At 42.9% G+C, this 20,418-nt stretch overlaps 1 protein-coding gene across 4 annotated transcripts in view; it reads left to right on the forward strand.

The window, feature by feature from the left end:
- The first annotated feature begins 644 nt into the window (after nucleotides 1-644).
- The window catches only part of mllt6 (MLLT6, PHD finger containing), a 141,236-nt gene continuing 121,462 nt past the window's right edge, over nucleotides 645-20,418 (forward strand). The window contains exon 1 of one of the 4 annotated variants that reach the window (XM_016994601.2): nucleotides 645-1,444. In XM_016994601.2, the coding sequence (XP_016850090.1) occupies nucleotides 1,336-1,444 (109 nt within the window). In that variant the 5' untranslated portion in view covers nucleotides 645-1,335. The remainder of the gene's footprint in view (nucleotides 1,445-20,418) is intronic. The other 3 variants (XM_016994602.2, XM_008113421.3, XM_062957744.1) reach the window with 3 other exon arrangements.

The following is a 20,418-nucleotide window of genomic DNA, read 5'->3' on the forward strand; positions in this document are numbered from 1 at the left end:
GTTCCCAGTTAGGTGGTCCCTGGTCAAAGTGGCCCCTGATCAAAGTGGTTCCTGGTCAGAGTGGTCCCTGGCCAAAGTGGTTCCTGGTCAGAGTGGTCCCTGGTCAAAGTAGTTCCCAGTTAGGTGGTCCCCAGTCAAAGTGGCCCCTGATCAGAGTGGTCACTGGTCAAGTGGTCCCTGGCCAAAGTGGTCCCTGGCCAGAGTAGTCCCTGGCCAAAGTGGCCCCTGGTCAAAGTGGTCCCCGGTCAAAGTGGCCCCTGATCAGAGTGGTCCCTGTCAGAGTGGGCCTTGGTCAAAGTGGGCCCTGGTAAAAGTGGGCCCTGGTCAAAAATGGTTGGGAACAAATGCTATAAGATCCTCCATTGTGTATGTGGCAGGGCTCAAACTGCATTGTAATAGGTGGTGTGTGGTTTGCTCTTCTCCATGTCGTGGACTCCACTTTGTAGCCCCATATTCTAAGACTGGCTCTGCCTCTCGTGGTGCCAGAGCGCAGCCTGGAGGGCCGAGGTTGGCCCATACCCGCTGTCGCTCCTGCCCCAGACAGAAGATCTATTGGCTGGAAGCCCTCCAGGCGCGCTTTTCCCCAAGCGGGGCTCCTTCCCCTCTCCGACCAAAAGGTGGCGCTGGTGCCGCCCTGATCTGTCAAAGCAGGCAACGCAACGTTACAGATAATAGGATTTAAGGGAGGGAGCGAGGTCCCCCTCCTTTTTTCTGAAAGAGAGAGAGGGGGGGGGGAATCTTTCCTTTTGGTCCTCGCTCCATATTGAACAACGGCGCGGAAGGCTCCTCGGAGGCTGGCTGGCCGCACTTGGGGGTTGCCCGCTTGGGTTCCCTTGAAGAGAAAGGGAGGAGGAAGAGGAGACGGGGAGAGAAAAGGAAGACAAGGGAAGGGGGCGATCCACGCAAGATCGCGGCGGGAGGCAGGAAGCGGAGACATTTCCCCCTCGGCTTCCCTCAGCCCCTTTCTCTTTCCCTCCCTCCCTGCGAAGTGTGGCAGCTGTTCCTGAGCCCGAAAGACTTCGCGGGAGGCGCGTGGAGCCATGATTGCTGGCTCGTAAGGCTGCGCGACGTTGTGTGCGTGGTGTGCCTGCCCAGCGTGTGTGTGTGTGTGTGTGTGTCTGTGCGCGCGTACGGATGGATGCGGCGCTTCCATCCCGCCGGGCCACAACAATGTGGCGTTCCTGGATCCCGCAGAAGATGAGGGAGAGAGATTAAAAACAGAGGACGACAAGAAGGCGAGGAAGAGTGGACGCGTGCTTGGAAACAACACCCCGGAGGATCGTGGTTTATTGCAAAGGAGGGAGGGGGGTCCACAACGAAGAAACTTATGGAAGAATGAAGGAGATGGTGGGTGGCTGCTGCGTCTGTTCTGACGAGCGGGGCTGGGCGGAGAACCCCTTGGTCTACTGCGATGGGCACGGCTGTAACGTCGCCGTGCATCAAGGTAAGAAGCCTCGGCCGAGCCCTCTCCCCCTGGAGCCCCGCTTTGCCTTCTGCCTTCTGCCTTCTTCTTTTCCCCCCAACTCTTCCTGCTTCGGAGAGATCATGCCCACGGTGCGTCACCGTCATAACACCATCCTTCTCCCCGTCCATCCCAAAGATGAAGCCTCGGCAGGGAGGGAAACACAGAGAACAGGATTGGAAAGAGTTCGCCATGAGATCTGCCTACGTCTTGTTGTTATCATCCTCCTGACGCACTGGAAGTGTTTCAGCTTCTATTGTGTTGTCGAAAAAAGGCTTTCATGGCCGGAATCCCTGGGTTGTTGTGCATTTTCCGGGCTGTATGGCCATGTTCCGGAAGCATTCTCTCCTGACGTGTCACCCACATCTATGTCAGGCAGCATCAGAGCTTGTGAGGTATATTGGAAACTAAGCCAGGGAGGTTTATATATCTGAGGAAGGTTCAGGGTGGAGAAAGGACTCTTGTCTGTTGTCATGTTGTGATTAATCACCTTGATTAGCATTTATGGCCTTGCAAGTTTCATTCCTGCCTGGGGGAATCCTTTGTTGGGAAGTGTTAGCTGGCCCTGATTGACTCATGTCTGGCATTCCTCTTTTTTCAGAGTGTTGTTCTTTATTTACTGTTCTGATTTTAGAGGGTTTTTGTTTTTAATGCTGGTAGCCAGATTTTGTTCATTTTCAGCCAGGAATGAAGAAAGGACTCTTGTCTGTTGGAAGCCAGTGTAAATGTTGTAATTAATGTACCTTGATTAGCATTAATGGCCTTGCAAGCTTCATTCCTGCCTGGGGGAATCCTTTGTTGGGAAGTGTTAGCTGGCCCTGATTGATTCATGTCTGGAATTCCTCTGTTTTTAGAATGTTGTTCTTTATTTACTGTTTATTTTAGAGGTTTTTAATGCTGGTAGCCAGATTTTGTTCATTTTCAGGCAGGAATGAAGCTTGCAAGGCCATTAACACCTCCTGAAAACACGAGAATTCCAGACATGAAACAATCAGGGCCAGTTAACACCCCAACAAAGGATTCCCCCCAGGCAGGAATCAGCCAGGCCTTGAAACTGCAAGGCTTTTCAATGCTAATCAAGGCGATTAATCACAACATTTATTTATTTATTTATTTACAGCACTTTTACCCTGCCTTTCTCACCTGAAGGGACTCAAGACGGCTTACAATAAATAGGCCAAAATTCAATGCCTGCAAACAATACACTAAACAACAGTTCATATAAAAATATTCACACCGGCCTCCAACAGACAAAAGTGCTTTCTTCATTCCTACCTGGAAATGAACAAAATCTGGCTACCAGCATTAAAAAAACCCTCAAGAATCAGAACAGTAAATAAAGAACAACACTCTGAAAACAGAGGAAATACATGAATCAATCAGGGCCAGCTAACACCTCCCAACAAAGAATCCCCCCAGGCAGGAATGACGTTTGCAAGGCTATTAATGCTAACCAAGGTGATTAATTACAACATGACAACAGACAAGAGTCCTTTCCCCCACGCTGGACCTTCCATAGATACATAAACCTCCCTTGCTTAGCTTTCCACCTCTGAGGATGCCTGCCATAGATGTGGGCAAAACATCAGGAGAGAATGCTTCTGGAAGGTGGTCATAGAGCCCAGGAAATGCACAACAACCCAGTGATTCCGGCCATGAACTTCTTCGACAACACATTCTCCCTTGCTTAGTTTTCCAATATACCTCACAACCATACCTGCCATAGATGTGGGTGAAACGTCAGGAGAGAATGCTTCTGGAACATGGCCATACAGCCCGGGAAATGCACAACAACTCAGCTTCTATTGTTTCCCATAAAGGTATTTCCTGGGGGGAAAAAGGGGGGGGGGTGTTTACAGATTTACAGAGCACAAGGAGGTTTGTGTTTATAGGAGGGGCAACATCTCCAGCTATTTGTTTTTCCCTTCCATCTCAATGTGCGCGTTTTTGTTTATGGCTTTGTTTTCCTTCTTTTTATGATGTGCCTTGTTTCTAATCGATGCAGGGAGATGGGGGAGACCTGAGCCTCTTAAGCAGAGCTAGCTTGGGGAAAAGGCGATGGTTTGTTGTTATGGTGCGTTTGAGAAAAAATAATATCTGCTTTGACGTTGCTTCCAAGACCCTTACGGCACTGACCTCCGACTGTCTCCCTCGGCTTCCTTCCGGATTAGCAGGGTGCTATTATTAGCTCCCATGGAGCATTGTACGTGTGTGAGTGAGTGCGCCTCTGTGTGTATGTGTGGTGTTGTTTTGGGCCTTTTTTTTGTAGCATTGCCATAAGCGATGGGTATCCTAGCTTCTGATGTGAAGGTAGGCTAGTAAATAGACTGTCTCCAGGGCGGAAGTGGGGAGACTAGGCACCCCCCCTCTCTACAAAAGGACACCTTTTGAGCAAGGAAATACTAGAGGGAGGAGGGCTCAGCCTGCCTGGCTCTGTCTCTGGTTTCCTAGAGTAGATCATTAACACTGGGAACAGAAGGGCGAGGAGGAATCACCTCGATTGCACCCTGCCCCACAGATCTGGGGTTATTAATGTCAGCCCAGGCGTGGTGTGGTTTCCTTTAACCCTTTCCAGCCTGGGCAAACTTGGGCCCTCCGGGTGTTTTGGACTTCAACTCCCACAATTCCTAACAGCCTACCGGATGTTAGGAATTGTGGGAGTTGAAGTCCAAAACACCCGGAGGGCCCAAGTTTGCCCAGGCCTGATTTAAAAAGTGCTTTCTTTAGAGTGAGGTTCTATATTTTTAATGTGTTGTCGAAGGCTTTCATGGCCGGAACCACTGGCTTGCTGTGAATTTCCCGGGCTGTATGGCCATGCCCCAGAAGCATTCTCTCCTGACGTTTCACCCACATCTATGACAGGCATCCTCAGAGGTTGTGAGGTCTGTTGGAAACTAATTAAGAGACAGGCACAACTCCATGAGTCCTATGCCCAGAAACAGATCAAACACTGTGTTGTCAAAGGCTTTCATGTCCGGAATCCCTGGGCTGCTGTGAGTTTTCCAGGCTGTATGGCCATGTTCCAGAAGCATTCTCTCCTGACGTTTCGCCTGCATCTATGACAGGTATCCTCAGAGGTTGTGAGGTCTGTTGGAAACTAGGCAAGGGAGGTTTATATATATGTGGAAGGTCCAGGGTGGGAGAGATAACTCTTGTCTGTTTGACACAGCTGTGGATGTTGTAATTGGCCACCTTGATTATATTATTATTTGATCTTATTTCTACCCTGCCTTTCTCTACCCTAAGGGGACTCAAGGCAGCTTACATAGAGGCAATTATTCGATGCCTTAAAACGTATAAGACAGACATTAAGATTAGCCGTGAATAGCCTTGCAGCATCAAAACCTGGCAATTTCCTGCCTAGAGGAATCAACCAAAGAAGTCAGCCATAGCAGAGCACTTGATGAACCAACCTGGGCACAGTATATTATTTGAGAACACGGAACCATGTCAGACTACACAGAGAAGCCATTGAAATCCACAAGCATGTGGACAATTTCAACAATTTCTTATCCCTAACCCAATGTGGCTGAAGCCTTCCTGCTGTCTGGATGACAGGAGTGAAAGAAACAACACTCTGCCCATGTTCACAGGCACTCTTCCCCTGTCGATACTTGGTTCTTTAAACAGATGGAAGCTTATTCACTGAGTTGCTGTGACTTTTCCAGGTCCTATAGCTATGTTCCAGAAGCATTTTCTCCTAACGTTTTGCCCACATCTGTTGCAGGCATCCTCAGAGGTTGTGAGCTATATTTGAAACTAGACAAGGGAGGTTTATATATATGTGGGAGGTCTAGGGTGAGATACACAACTCTTGTCTGTTGGAGGCAAGTGTGAATTAATCACCTTGATTAGCATTGAAAAGCCTTGCAGCTTCAAGGCCTGGCTGATTCCTGCCTGGGGGAATCCTTTGTTGGGGAGTGTTAGCTGGCACTGATGGTTTTATGTCTGGAATTCCCTTATTTTCTAAGTGTTGTTCTTTATTTACTGTCCTGATTTTAGAATTTTTAAACACTGGTAGCCAGATTTTGTTCATTTTCATGGCTTCCTCCTTTCTGTTGAAATTGTCCACATGCTTGTGGATTTCAGTGGCTTCTCTGTGTAGCCTGACATGGTGGTTGTTAGAGTGGTCCAGCATTTTTGTGTTCTCAAATAATATACTGTGTCCAGGTTGGTTCATCAAGTGCTCTGCTATAGCTGACTTCTCTGGTTGAGTTAGTCTGCAGTGCTTTTCATGTTCCTTGATTCATGTCTGGGTGCTACAAATAATAAAACATTATTTGTATCGCACCACCATCTCCCCAGAGGGACTCAGGACAGCTCACAGGACACACTCAGTTGTGCAACACAATACAGATACAATGGAATACAGAGAGGTAAAATTAATAACAATAAAAATAACTTCATTGTACAGCAATAAAATCCCGATCAGTTACAAGTACTGAAAAACCCGACATGCTATAAAATAGCGGTTTTGTACAATATCAGTCCTCATAAAGTGCATCAGTGACCACTCACTAAATCATCAAATATAGTGAGCACAATCCCTAAACATGGTCAAAAACTTGTGTAAAAAGGCACGTTTTCAGGTGTTTGTGAAAATCTTGGAGGGTGCGGGCTACCCTAATCTCTTTAGGAAGTGCATTCCAAAGCAGGGGGGCCACCACCAAGAAGGCCCTCTCTCTTGTCCCCACTAACCACGCTTGGGACGAAGGTAGGACTGAGAGAAGGGCCTTCTCCGCAGATCTTAGGGCTAGCATTGGTTCATTGAAGGAGATGCGGACTCGAAGATAGGCTGGACCTGAAGAGTATAGGGCTTTATAGTTAATAACCTGCACTTTGAATTGGGCCTGGAAACTTTGTCGGCAGCCATTGGAGCTGCTCTAGTAGGAGCATAGTATTCTCCCTATAGATAGAGACCCTTTCTTCTCTTTTGCTTCCTTTTGAAATATTAATACATTGGGGTTCTCTCCAGCTCAGCTAAGCAGGGTCCTAGACTTCAGCCCTTTCAAAGCCCTGCTGTGATGGCACCACTCTTCTCTGGAGAGCTCCATCTAATCCCTGACCTCAAGGCTCTTATCCTTAACCCAAAGTGGCTGAAGGCTTCCTGCTGTCTGGATGACAAGAGTGAAAGAAACAACACTCTGCCCATGTTCACAGGCACTCTTCCCTTGTCAATACCTGTTTCTTTGAACTGATGGAAGCTTATCCACTGAGTTGCTGTGACTTTTCCGGGCTGTTCAACCACATTTCAGAAGCATTCTTTCCTGACATATCGCCCACATCTATGGCAGGCATCCTCAGATTTTGTGGGTATATTGGAAAATCAGCAAGGGAGGTTTATATATCTGTGGAATGTTCAGGGTAGGAGAAAGAACTCTTGTCTGTTGGAGGCAGGTGTGAATGTTGCAATTGGCCACCTTGATTAGCACTGAATAGCCTTCAGCTTCAAGATCTGGCTGCTTCCTGCCTGGGGGAATCCTTTGTTGGGAGGTGTTAACTGGCCCTGATTGATTCATGTCTGAAATTCCTCTGTTTTTTGGTGGTTTTCTTTATTTATTGCCCTGTTAGAGTGGTCCAGCATTTCTGTGTTCTCAAATAATATTCTATGTCCAGGCTGCTTCATCAAGTTCTCTGCTATGGCTGACTTTTTTGGTTGATTCCTCCAGGAAGGAAGCAGCCAGACTTTGAAGCTGGAAGGCTATTCAGTGCTCATCAAGGTGACCAACTGCGACTTTCACACCTGTCTCAAACAGACAAGAGTTCTTTCTCCCACTCTGAACATTCCACAGATATATAAATCCCTTTTGCCTAGTTTCCAATAGACCTCACAACCTCTGAGGATGCCTGCCATAGATGCAGGTGAAACGTCAGGAAAGAATGCTTCTGGAACATGGTCATACAGCCCGGAAAACTCACAGGAACCCAATGATTCTGGCCATGAAAGACTTCGACAACACTTATGCACTGAACTTGTTATGTTTTTTTTTTCTTTCTCCCACTCCCATTTGTTTTGTCTCCATGGATTTGACATGGATCATGTTTATTGCTAGCTGCTTGGAATGGCAGTTAAATAGAAATGTCTGTTGAACCATCTATCTAGATATAAATAAGGCGATGATTCTTTGGTTATATCATGAGATAACATAACTCACTAGAAAAGTTGATAAAGCAGACAGAAGTAGGAAAAGAAAAAGACCACATTGCAGCCTTGGATCAATCAAGGAAGCCAAAGCCCTGAGTTTGCAAAACCCGAGGAGGGCTGCTGAGTCCTGACAGGCTCTTGGAGCTTTCTCATTTATAGTGTTGCCATAAGCCGAAGGTGGCGTGATGGTAAATAACAACAAAAGTATGTTTTACCCTCCCTAAGCTTTTACATGTGATGTGGTTGTGAAATATGTTCCCACGCTGGCCCTTCATAATGGGTTCCAGCCCTGTGCTTGAAATTAAACTTTGTTTGAAGTTAAGTCCCGTTCGCTAACTTTGATGCTCCCTTCCTTTTGAATATCCAGTGCATTAAAAATAGGACAGTAAATGAGGTTCGGGACTTTGAAGACAAAAAAGAAGAAATTACTGACAGGATGAGGCTATGTATAAGAAAAATCAGAAGAGCGCTGTTGCTTAGCAGGAAAGCAGGATAGCTGGCCTTGTGTTACGTCCATAAAAATCACATGTCTGGTTGAGAGGGGAGTTTTTAGCAATCATATTGGCCTTTTAAAAGTCTAGCAACCTGCATTTCGGTGATAGTTGTAGTGGAAAGCTCTCTACCCTGGGTTGGAGATGCTGCCAATGCCTACTGACTACCCTCTCAGTATATTAGTTAAAGGAATAAAAGTTATCTTTTACTGGGGGAGACTGTCAGAGAAGGGGGGAAAGCCATTACTGTGTGCCCACTGACTTTCTTTGCTGGATAAGGGTTTTCATTCTTAAGGGAGAGATCAGGAGGGTTTTTGAAGTCCTGAGCATCCTTTTACATGACATTCCTTGTTGTTTTCAGCCACCAGAAAAATAGTTAATTAAGTACAAGGTTAGTGGATAAAGCGCATGTTCTGTTTGTAGGCTGTTTGGCAGGCAAAGGGGAGATGATCAATCCCTCCTTCTCTAGCCGGGAAAGACAACTGTCTGAAAGACTGGAGAGCTGCTGCCAGCCAATGTCATAAAGACTGAGCTACAAGGACTTGAGGTCTGATTTTATATCAAGCAGTTGACTATTTTCTTGTCTGAGAAACTGGTGAGAAGAGCAGAATGCTTGAACAAAGCGTTCCCAAGGGCTAATTCCATGCCGGCAGCTTTCATTTCTTGGATGAATCTTTGATTCAAGGATAGGCTACATTATTTACTTCCTTACTTACTTACTGTATTTATATACCGCTTACTCAGCCCTGGGGGGACTCAAAACGGTTTACAATGTAATAGTGGCAAAATTCAACGCCAAGCATACATGTAAAACCAAATCATATATCTAAAATCATAAACATATAACTATGCCTTAAAATAATAAGACCCTGAAACATGAAAAAACAACATTTAGACATTATTATTATTATTATTATTATTAATAATAATAATAATAATAATAATAATAAAACTTTATTTATATACTGCCCTATCTCCTCAAGGGACTCAGGGCGGCTTCCAATACAACAGAAAACATACAACAAGTTAAAACCATACAGCGATTAGGACATAATACCACATGAATATAAATGCATAAGACATATAATCAGTTAACAAAGAATTAAAACCTAATGACAAAAACTCCATCAATAAAACCAGATACAGTGACCAGGATTCAGCGCTGGAGTGGCCAGCTATAAGGTGCTAGGTGTGTCAGGTGCTACAGTACAGAGTGGGCAAGGAAGTGGGTAAAATGCTAAGTGAGAGCATAGATGGGAGGGCTAAGGGAGCTCTACTCAAAGATCTGTTGAAACCACCAAGTTTTCAGATCCTTACGAAATGAGGATAGTGTAGGGGCTTGTCTGATCTCTCTGGGAAAGGCATTTCAGAGCTGGGGAGCCACCACCGAGAAGGCTCTCTTCCTTGTCCACACCACTTGTGCTTGTGATGGCGGCAGGAGCGAAAGAAGGGCATCCCCGGAAGATCTTAGAGCACACACCAGTTCATAGGCGGAGATGCAATCACAGAGATAGGCTGGGGCCGAGCCGTATTAAGACAAGAATTAAAACACCTAATCTAAACATTAAAACCACACAATCCAAAATCGTAGACCGAGGCCATTCCAATTGTCAATTCCACATATTCCCTAATTATTTCTTGCACTGCATTACTTTACTGGCCAAAAGCTTGGTCCCACAGCCATGTCTTTGTCTTCTTTCTGAAGGCCAAGAGGGAGGGCACTGTCCTAATCTCATTGGGGAGGGAGTTCCAGAAGTGAGGAGCCACTACTGAGAAGGCCCTATCTCTCGTCCCCACCAACCATACTTGCGAGGAAGGTGGGACTGAGATCAGGGCCCCCCCAGAAGGTCTTAACCTCCTTAATGGTTCATAGAGGGAGATCCGTTCAGGCAGATAGGCTGGGCCGGAACCATTAATCCATATGGAAACATTCCATACCTCACAACCTCTGAGGATGCCTGCCATAGATGTGGGCAAAACGTCAGGAGAGAATACTTCTGGAACATGGCCCCACAGCCCGAAAGACATACAACAACCCTGTGATCCCGGCCATGAAAGACTTCGACAACACATGGAACATTATTACTTGTTTATTATGCTTCTAGAACATGGAAATACAGCCCAGAAACCACACAACACTCCAATTATTACTTGACATATTCAGTTTGTTAGGTGCTATACAGAAACTTGAAATGATGCTGTTTTCAAAGAGATAGCTGTGTTAAAAGGGGAAGAGGAGAGGAAACTCCTTCACACTAACTGGTTTATTTTAGCATGAGCATTCATGGATTTTAATCCACTTCTTCAGACGTATTGATGGAATGCAACCATGTTACTTAAAATAGTGGTTTGCAAACTAGTGCTGGTTGGTAAGCCACCAACACGTTTCAAGGAAAATATGAGAATATAGCACAGGAAAAATCACCAGCACACTGTGCGAGAAATAATCAATCCACAACAGAAAGCTTGAGAAGCACTGAAATGCAATCTTCATCCCACCGGTTGTATAGTTGTGGAGGTGGCATCAGTGTGTAATGGCACACAAAAAGAGACAAATTGAAAGGATACAGCATCAAACCATGGTATTCCCTGTAAAGATGTCTTTTGTACATTCTAGTATAGTCAAAAGACAGAAAACTTTTTAGGCAGTATGGATTTGTAAATAGGACTCAGACAGGCATCATGTAGTTTCTCCATAGAATGGCATAAGAGAAAGAAATAGTCCTTGGTCATCAAAGGGATGCTTCTGCTACTCTTCTAGATTAGGGATAGGCTAGTATTGGAAGCCCAAGTCTAAAGTCTCCAGGCATTCTCTCTCAATTCAATTTACCTGTGAATGCTGTATGATAATTAAATGTAAAAGAAGGCCCAAACATCTAAGCATCCTTGAGCTTCTGTGCAGAGGCTGGTCCAGAAATTCAATTAATAAGTAAGATACCCTGCCTGCTTAATTACTGAATCTGATCATCCATGAAGGTTTATTTATTTATTTACAACATTTATATCCCGCCCTTCTCACCTCGAAAGGGACTCAGAGCAGCTTACAAGTTATATGTACATACAATATATTATATTATTTGCATAGCACAATATTATTATATATTACTATATTGTACTTTACCAACGGCACTCCATGCAGTCATGCCGGCCACATGACCTAGGAGATGTCTATGGACAACGCTGGCTCTTCGGCTTAGAAATGGAGATGAGCACCAACCCCCAGAGTTGGTCACGACTGGACTTAACGTCAGGGGAAACCTTTACCTTATCTACTATACCACTATACTGCAATATCATTAATAATATTACATGATATATATATTTATGTGTATATGTATATATATATATACACACACACACACACATACATACACATACACACACACACACGTTATATTATTAGCATAGCACAATATTAGATTTTAGGGTGTATGGGAAAATACAGATGACTTCTAAGTCTGAAATCTGGAATGTCCCTGAAGAATATAAATCTCGGCTGTTTTGTTTTGTTTTTTGTTTTGTTTTTTGGTCTGGACCCTTGTTGATAAGCGTTGATCTTGAGTATGGTGGAACCAGAAATTGAGAATTTAAATTCCCATGATGTCTCTGAATTGTCTTCAGTTACTTCAAGCACATTGAGCCTAAGCTCAGTAGAACAAACCAATCTAAAATCAGAAAATGACTTTGTTTAACTAGGAAATAAATAAAAAAAGGGTGATCCAAAAGTGGCAAAATTCTTCCTACTATTAGAAAATCAGAGGTGTTTTTTTATTAATGAGGGTTGAGGATTATTGGTAGTTTAAAACCAGATTAAGGGGCCAAATAGGATTTACCCCACTCAGAAAACAGGCAGAGGCAGCGGAAAAGCAAGAAGTGGGGGAGATGCTTTGGATAGGCACTGCTAAGAGGCTGAATATTGGCAAGGGATTTCAGGGAAGGGAGGAAATGGATTAATTGGAGGAAATGCAAATGTCCTCTTGAGCCACGGTGGGTGTAATGTCTGTTTTTCCCACTCAGTGTGCACGAGTGTTTAAGAATGGCCTGACTGATGAAAATGAGATCCATCTATTCAGGACTTCCATTTCTCCCTGACCCACTGCAATCAGCTTCATCTGGTGATTACGAGTGTTAGCCTTTCCCCCCTAAGGTGTAGCCATGTAACAAAGAGCCTTGTGGCACTTTAAAGACTCCAAAATTTATTATGGCAATTATGGGATAGACTTTCAGGGAATTGAGTCCACTTTATCATATACACAAAGCATTATCTGTAGTTGATAGGCCTGTGGTTGGATATGGGAAGGGGAGGGAGAAAAGTAAGCAAGCAACAACAAGGTCAGAGGAAACTGAATCAGAGAAAGAAAAGATTGGAGCACTTCCATCAAATTTTCCAGATTTAAATGTTTAATAATCACAGCCGCATAAAAGACAATAAACCGGTTAGTACATGCAGCAGGGAAAAAGCCCATTATTTCTTTCGTGGGTTGCTGTGAGTTTTCCGGGCTGTATGGCCATGTTCCAGAAGCATTCACTCCTGACATTTCACCCGCATCTATGGCAGGCATCCTCAGAGGTTGTGAGGTATATTGGAAACTAGGTATGTGTGGGGTTTATATATCTATGGCATCCAGTGTGGGAGAAGAACTCTTGTCTGCTTGAGGCAAGTGTGAACAGGAAAAGGAAGGGGCCTGAGGCTGTTAGGAATTGTGGAAGAATTCAGCACTCAGACAACTGGGGAATTCCAGACAGGAAACAATCAGAGCCAGCTAACACCTCCCAACAAAGGATTCCCCCAGGCAGGAAGCAACCAGGTTTTGGAGCTACAGGTCATTCAATGCTAATCATGGTGTCCAACTGAAACAGATGAGTTCTTTCTGCCACCCTGGACATTCCACAGATATATAATCCCCACTTGCCTAGTTTCCAACAGACCTCACAGCTTCTGAGGATGACTGCCATGGATGTGGGTGAAACGTCAGGAGAGAATGCTTCTTGAACATGGCCATACAGCCCGGAAAACTCACAGCAACCCAGTGATTCTGGCCATGAAAGCATTCAACAACACATTATTTCTTTAAGTAAAAATTCATAGCAATGCCAGAAATAATATTAACTACATAGAGACAGGTACCAAGCCACAAAATATAAGACTAATTCAATATGTTCCAGCAACTTTTTATTCAAAACTAACAGAATTCTGTGTTGTTGGCACTTGTACACAGCTACAGTAGGGTCAGTTACAGCAGAATCCATTTCTTGCCCAGATGAAAAATTATTGCAAACCTGCTTCTACAGCTCAATACTGAATGTATGCATTTCTCCAGCTTTCCTTCACTATCCCCCCAGTGCTGATGCTGCTAAAAACCTTCCAACTAGACAGAGCATGAGGGAAAGGGGAAGCTGTATGGATGTGAAAAGATATTCTAAAAAGTGGCTTTATCAACTGAGGTATACGTCTATCTCAGTATAGGCCACTATTGATGGAAATAAGTAAAAACAGAAAGAAAAGGAGGAGGGTTTGTACTCATTTTCCATAGGATCGCAAAGTTTGGAAAGGCCCCAAGGGCTATCCAGTTTAACCTCATTCTGCCATGGATGAACACACAATCTAAGCACTCCTGATAGAGGGCCATCTAGATTCAAACCCTCCCAAGAAGCAGATTTCACCATATTCTGAGGCAGCACATTCCATTGCGGAACAGCTCTGACAATAAGGAGGGTGGACTCTCTTTTCCTACAATTCAAATCAATTTCTGCCTGGGTAGAAAATTTAACATTTACAAGTAATTAAAAGGAAATACCTTTTATCCTCATTTGGCACTTTAATCTAAAATCTATTTTATGGCTAGCTTATTTTTTTAAGTTCACATTTGGAAGCATCTTACAGGAAAGAGCGGGTATCTGTATCTCAGCATTTGCTTCTCTAAAATGACATCCTAAGACTCCATGGCCCACCTTGGTCCAATGTACTGTTATGTTTTCATCTTTTTAATTGCAATCCAAAGCATATACATGCTACAAAGAAAAGAAAAAGTAATAAGAAAAGTCAGGGAATGAGGGAAGTTTATAAGAAATGCATGTTAGATGGACATCTACATTAATATAAGCTGATTCCAAACACATATCTTCTTGAAGTTGATGTCTATAAAAGACAATATATGTTTCTATTTAAAGCTGTTCTGACCATTGAATAATAGATGGTGATTGTTTATCTTTCCATGTTTGGAGTGTAAGTCTTTTAGCAACAATAAAAGCACACAGGATCCTCCAACCACATGCTGTAACAAGGACTTCCTTTGCCCTCTGCTCTAGTGTGCTGTGCATGGCAACTGTCGAGGGAGCATCTGTGTGGACACATACACACGTGGTATATATCTGATACAAGCATGTAGTGCGCATGCATGTGTATGACACTGCAAACCAAGTGCAAACATAAAGAACATAATATCACGTATAAGAGCAAAGTAATTTATGGAGAAATGTGATGTCATTGACATCTCAAAAACAATAGTGACATTCTAATGAAAGAATTAAAGAGACTGACAAAGGCAGAGCTTTTGGCTGAGAGACAACTTTCCATCACCACATTGTACAAGGTCTGGTCTTCAGGCTCACAGAGGAATACCAGAAGGACTATAGACCCTTAAGAAGAAATCTACAGATATACAAGTTATATACACACATCATAGGAATCTTGGCCAGCCCTTTTTTTGTCTGATATTTAAAACAGACAATACAGGGCATTCCAATGTCCCATTCTTCGGTACGCGCCCTGTTGGGATGTCTGGCTATATAGACTCTATGCTCAGATCACAGGCTACTACTGCTTGGTACAGTTAGCCGTCTGTATGCACAAGATCTGCACCTATGGATTCTACCAATCACGGCTCAAAAATATTATTAAAAAACTATATCACGCATTCATTGAATTGTTCATTTTATATAAGAGAAGTCATATGCCTTTGGATATAGCAGTTTGCTTTTGCCAGAGCCTCCTGGGAATATTTTTCCCTTCCACTCCTTTCCCCACCGCTAAGTTTGCTGAATGCAAACTATACTTTTGTCTGTGTTGTCATAGGCTTTCATGGCTGAAATCACTGGTTTGCTGTGAGCTTTCCGGGCTGTATGGCCATGTTTCAGAATAAGAAAGTAAAAGTAGGAAGGCTTTGAAGCTGCAAGGCCATTCAATGCTAATCAAGGTGGCCAATTGCAACATTCACACTTGCCTCAAACAGACAAGAGTTCTTTCTCCCACTCTGGATATTCCACAGATATATAAACCTCACTTGCCTAGTTTCCAACAGACCTCACAATCTCTAAGGATGCCTGCTATAGATGTAGAATGTCTAAAGTGGAAGAAAAAACTCTTGTCTGTTTGGCAAGTGTAAATGCTGGAATTGGCCACCTTGATTAGCATTGAATGGTTTTGCAGCTTCAAAGCCTGGCTGCTTTGTACTTTGAATTCTTTTGTACTTTGAATTCATCTTGTTGAAGTAAGCTGAGGGCAAAAGAGGGAAGTGTGAAGAGGAGAGAGACAGTGGGACGTATTAGTAGCAGGTGAAAAAATAGGACAACGGAGGATCAATAAGAATTATTCCTGCCAGCGCCAGTGAGTTGAATAGTATGAATGGAACTTTTTGGAAATGATTAGTCTAGATGAGATTGTTCAGTTTCTCAAATTAGATTTGGCATTTCCCTTTTCCTTTTTTAACTTTTCAGGCATACTGTATTTCGGTGGCAAATTAAACAATTGATAGAAGGCAATGTTAAACCGATTAGTCTGTGCAGTTTCATGTGAGTTTTTAAAAAAGAGGGCAAGTGATAACATTTGCTTTTTCTTAGCTATGTGTAACATTTGCTTTTCCTTCGCTACATATAACATGGTGGATTGTATATATTTGATTGAGTGGTCTAGGATTTTAGTGCTGCATGCAGAATCCAGGACTGAGAATATCAGCTTTCAGTACAAAATGGTCTAGTCTATACGACTGAGGAAAATGTCTTGAAAACGTAAGCATTTCCACCGCTTTCCTCTGAAGTTTCAAGAGCCTAAATAAGAGGCTAAACAGGACTCCTTACAGAAGTCCTGATCCCACTGGATTGTAAAGTAGGGTGGTTTGAGGACAGAAACCATTCCTTCTTCTTCCCCTCAATACAAAAAAAAGCAGAAAAATAAGTGCTTTGTCCACAGCGAATGGGTGGACATACGTGATCTGTCAACTGATAAGATAATTTTTGTTTATAAATCATATGCCTTTTAATTGCTGTATGGATGGTTAAAAGTTCAATCTGTTCGCATTTCAACAAGCACTCGGTTTAGGTGTCTTCCAGGTTTTTGACATACTGAAGGATGTATGAGATAACATACAATTAAAGCTGCAAAAACTACCACTCATTCTTTGAAAAGTTATCTTTTAATATGTCCTTCTTGTTCTCTGCTGTGGAAACATACGAAAGACAATATTTGGAAGCTAAAAAACGCTATCCCATTTTTTTTTGCGATAACTTATTGTTTTTTTTAGTTGTTAAACTTGTTCAGTCTTTGATTAATCTACTGAATAAATGAATTAAGTAGGCCTTCAAATCCGACATATTCCTTGCATCCTCTTGATCCCTGCTTCTTGAAGTGTGGGCCCTGACCCCAAATGGGATTCCCTTAGCTCAGGCATGGGCAAACTTTGGCCCTCCGGGTGTTTTGGACTTCAACTCTTACGATTCCTAGCAGCCTCAGGCCCTTTCCTTTTTCCCCTCAGCTGCTTAAGCTGAGAATATATGCCTTTCATGAATGCTCATGGATATTTATTTACTACTAAGGAGAAGATTGACAGGCAGGTTTTTAACTCTTCTCAGGGAGATTCCTGATTTTCCCAAATGGTAATGAATGCCATTTTCCAAAAGGTTATGAAGATTTCAATTTCCCAAAAGGTTATGGCATCATTTTTTCCAAAAGGTTATGATTTCAAACCTCTCAAAAAGCATCCTTTCTGACAAACACAGTTTTGAATGTTAATATGAAGTATCTGGATGAGTTATTCTAATTCCCACTCTTTGCCAATTTGGGAAGTGTAGTTTTGATGTCTTTTATTGACTGGATTTCCAAAAAAATGTGTCCTAATATCGTCATACTTAGAGTAGGCCCACTGAAATCAATGAAATGTAAATTAGTCTGGTGTAAGTCCCATTTATTTCAGTGGTCCTACTGTAAGTATGACTAAATCTGGCTCCGGCTCTCTGATGTCCTTTTGCCCCACCCTCAAGCACAGGCGTCTTTTTATATTTGACAAGCCTTTGGCATTTAAGCAATTAACTGTAGAAGATGGCTGTTGTTTCTTTCTTTCTCTTTTTTTTCTAAAGTGCTTTAAGTGCATTTTAAAGCTTTAATTGCACTTTGGAGCTGCATTTGTTTTTATCTGAATTTGGATGTAACTAGCTGCCTCAAGAGCTGTTTTTAGGGAAAGCGCCAGGATATCAATTTAATAAAGACATAAACATGTCATTTTCTCCAGGTATAATTACATCTTTTGTTCTCTTTCCTCTCTTTGCAACTTTTCCCAGAGCTGGCCCTAGGTATCTTTCAAGTGTAGGCGAACAGAATTTTGGCGCCCCCCCTCCCCCCAAACCAATCACTGAAAAATAAAAGCGTTGGATAAGCGAAAATGTTGGATAATAAGGAAGGATAAAGGAAAAGCCTATAAAACATCAAATTACATTATGATTTTACAAATTAAGCACCAAAACATCATGTTTTACAACAAATAAATAGAAAAAAACAGTTCAATACATGGTAATGTTATGTAGGAATTACTATATTTGCGAATTTAGCACTAAATATTGAACAGGGATATAGGGCAGTGTGGACTTAGATAACCCAGATAGCCCTCAGTATCAAAAAAAACCTCTAAAATCAGGACAATAAATAAAGAACAACACTCTGAAAACAGAAAAAAATCCAGACAGTAAACAATCAGGGACAGCTAACTCCTCCCAAAAAAAGATTCTCCCAGGTAAGAAGAAGCCAGGCCTTGAAGCCACAGGGCCATTAAATGCTAATCAAGGTGATTAATTACAACATTCACGCCTGCTTCAAAGAAAAGTTCTTTCTCCCACTCTGGACCTTCTACAGATATATAAACCCCACATACCTAGCTTCCAAGTTCCCACAGACCTCACAATCTCTGAAGGCCCCAAAGGTGGGCTCGCGTGGTGCGAAGGTGGGTCCGCGCCAGCTGGAAGGCCCAACATGGGCACCGGGAGGCCCAGCGTGGCCGCCGGAAGGCCCGAAAGAGAAGGAGGTGGAGAGTGGTGCCCTCCTCCCAGGACGATGGCGCCCCCAGGACGATGGCGCCACAGGCAAGTGCCTATTTCGCCTTATGGTTGGACCGCCTCTGACTTTCCCTTCCTTTTCTTTTCCGCAGAAAGGAAAATGAAACACTTTTCAAGGGGACTGGATTGATTTTTGTCCCATCCCTCACTTAAAGAGGGGCCAAAATTTCTCTTTTCTCCCTCTTTCTTCTGCCAGAACTTTTATATAGTTTCTGCTTTCCATATTCGTTTGGCTTCCAAGGTCTTTCTGCAGAGGAAGCTGCTTCTCTTGGTTTCATGTCATGAGCACATTCAAAAAAATCACCCACACTTTTTTTTGGCACATGTTAACTTTCAGGCTGTAGACAGAGGCATGAAGGAAACCTGTTAGATTTGTATCTGGCCTGGGTTGTTGTATGTAGGCTGCTATCCAACAGCATCAGCATCTGCCAACATTTTGGAAGTCCAAAAGAGAAGGAGATTTATGTTCTTTCCACAGATCTTGGAAGTTCCCGCCTCCTTTTCCTCACCACGCCACTTGTAAGAATTGCTTTGCTAAAAGAGACCAAAAATCTGCCTTGTCCAGAATTCCATATTCTGATTAACCTAATGCTTCTGAAAAGCTCAGAAAGAGGCCATAGGCATTAAGGTCGTCTTCTCTTTGATTATTTTCCCTATTTTGATATTCAAAGGTAATACCCTCTTCACCCCCTCAAACTCTCCAATAATAAGTACACGTAAAGGTTTCCCCTTGACATTAAGTCTAGTCGAGTCTGACTCTGGGGGGTGGTGCTCATCTCCATTTCTAAGCCAAAGAGCTGCCATTGTCCATAGACACCTCCTAGGTCAGGTGGCCGGCATGACTGCATGGCTGCTGTTACCTTGCCACTGAAGTGGTACCTATTGATCTACTCACATTTACATGTTTCCGACTGCTAAGTTGGCAGAAGCTGGGGCTAACAATGGGAGCTCACCCCGTCCCATGGATTTGAACCACCAACCTTCCATTCAGCAAGTTCTGCAACTTAGCGGGTTTAACCCACTGTGCCACCGCTAATAATACTGTTCCCCAAAAAATGGTAATCCCCAAAACATAGATTCTGCATTCATGAATTCAACTATCCAGCCAACACTGTTGTATATAATGGGACTTGAAAATCCACAGATTTTGCTATCCACAAGAGATCATCAAAAACCGCAGCAGATAACAAAAGCCCACTATAATCATAGGCCCCTTCTACAATGCCATATAATCCAAATTATCAAATCAAATAATCCACATTATCTGCTTTGAACTGGGTTATAAGAGTCTACACTGCCATATAACTCAGTGGAAAGCAGATAATCCAGATTTTATACAGTAATGTAGAAGGGGCGATAGCCTCCATCCTTCACTAAGGATTGATCCCTGTTGTTCATCCTGCTGTACACACACACACACACACACACACACATATCTAAGCCATTAAAAAATTCTGCCCATTTGCATTTGTACTCTCTCTGGGATCCTATCTGTACTGCCATATAATTCAGTTTTATAATATAGTTTAACTGCATTGAACAGCATTATGATTCTACACTGCCATATAATGAAATTCAATGCAGTGAAACTGTATTATATGGCAGTGTAGATGGGTCGTGAGTCAGATTCAGTAGTATAGACTAAGAGCAAATTATTTTGAAATGCTTCTATACTTAAGGCATTTATGAAAAGAAAAGCCTCAAAGTGGCAATTTTTGGAAGACTAGTTCCTTAGGCAAGTCACACATTCTCAACCTCAGAGGAAAGCAATGATAAACCCCCTCTTTAAAAAAAAAAACCATGATATATTCGCTTTAAGGTCAACAACATAGGTTGGAAACCATGTGAATGGCACACAACAATAAAAAAGCCCTTGCTGAATTAGCAAGGAAGCGTTCTTTAAAAGAAGAAAAATGCCAAAATGGATTTATAATGGGATAAGTAGCACTTTTATCTTCTTTTTAAACTGTGTTTAAATTTGTGTCATAAACTCATTTAAC

Source organism: Anolis carolinensis, chromosome 6 (assembly GCF_035594765.1).
Source record: "Anolis carolinensis isolate JA03-04 chromosome 6, rAnoCar3.1.pri, whole genome shotgun sequence".
NCBI classification, from domain to species: Eukaryota; Metazoa; Chordata; class Lepidosauria; order Squamata; family Dactyloidae; genus Anolis; species Anolis carolinensis.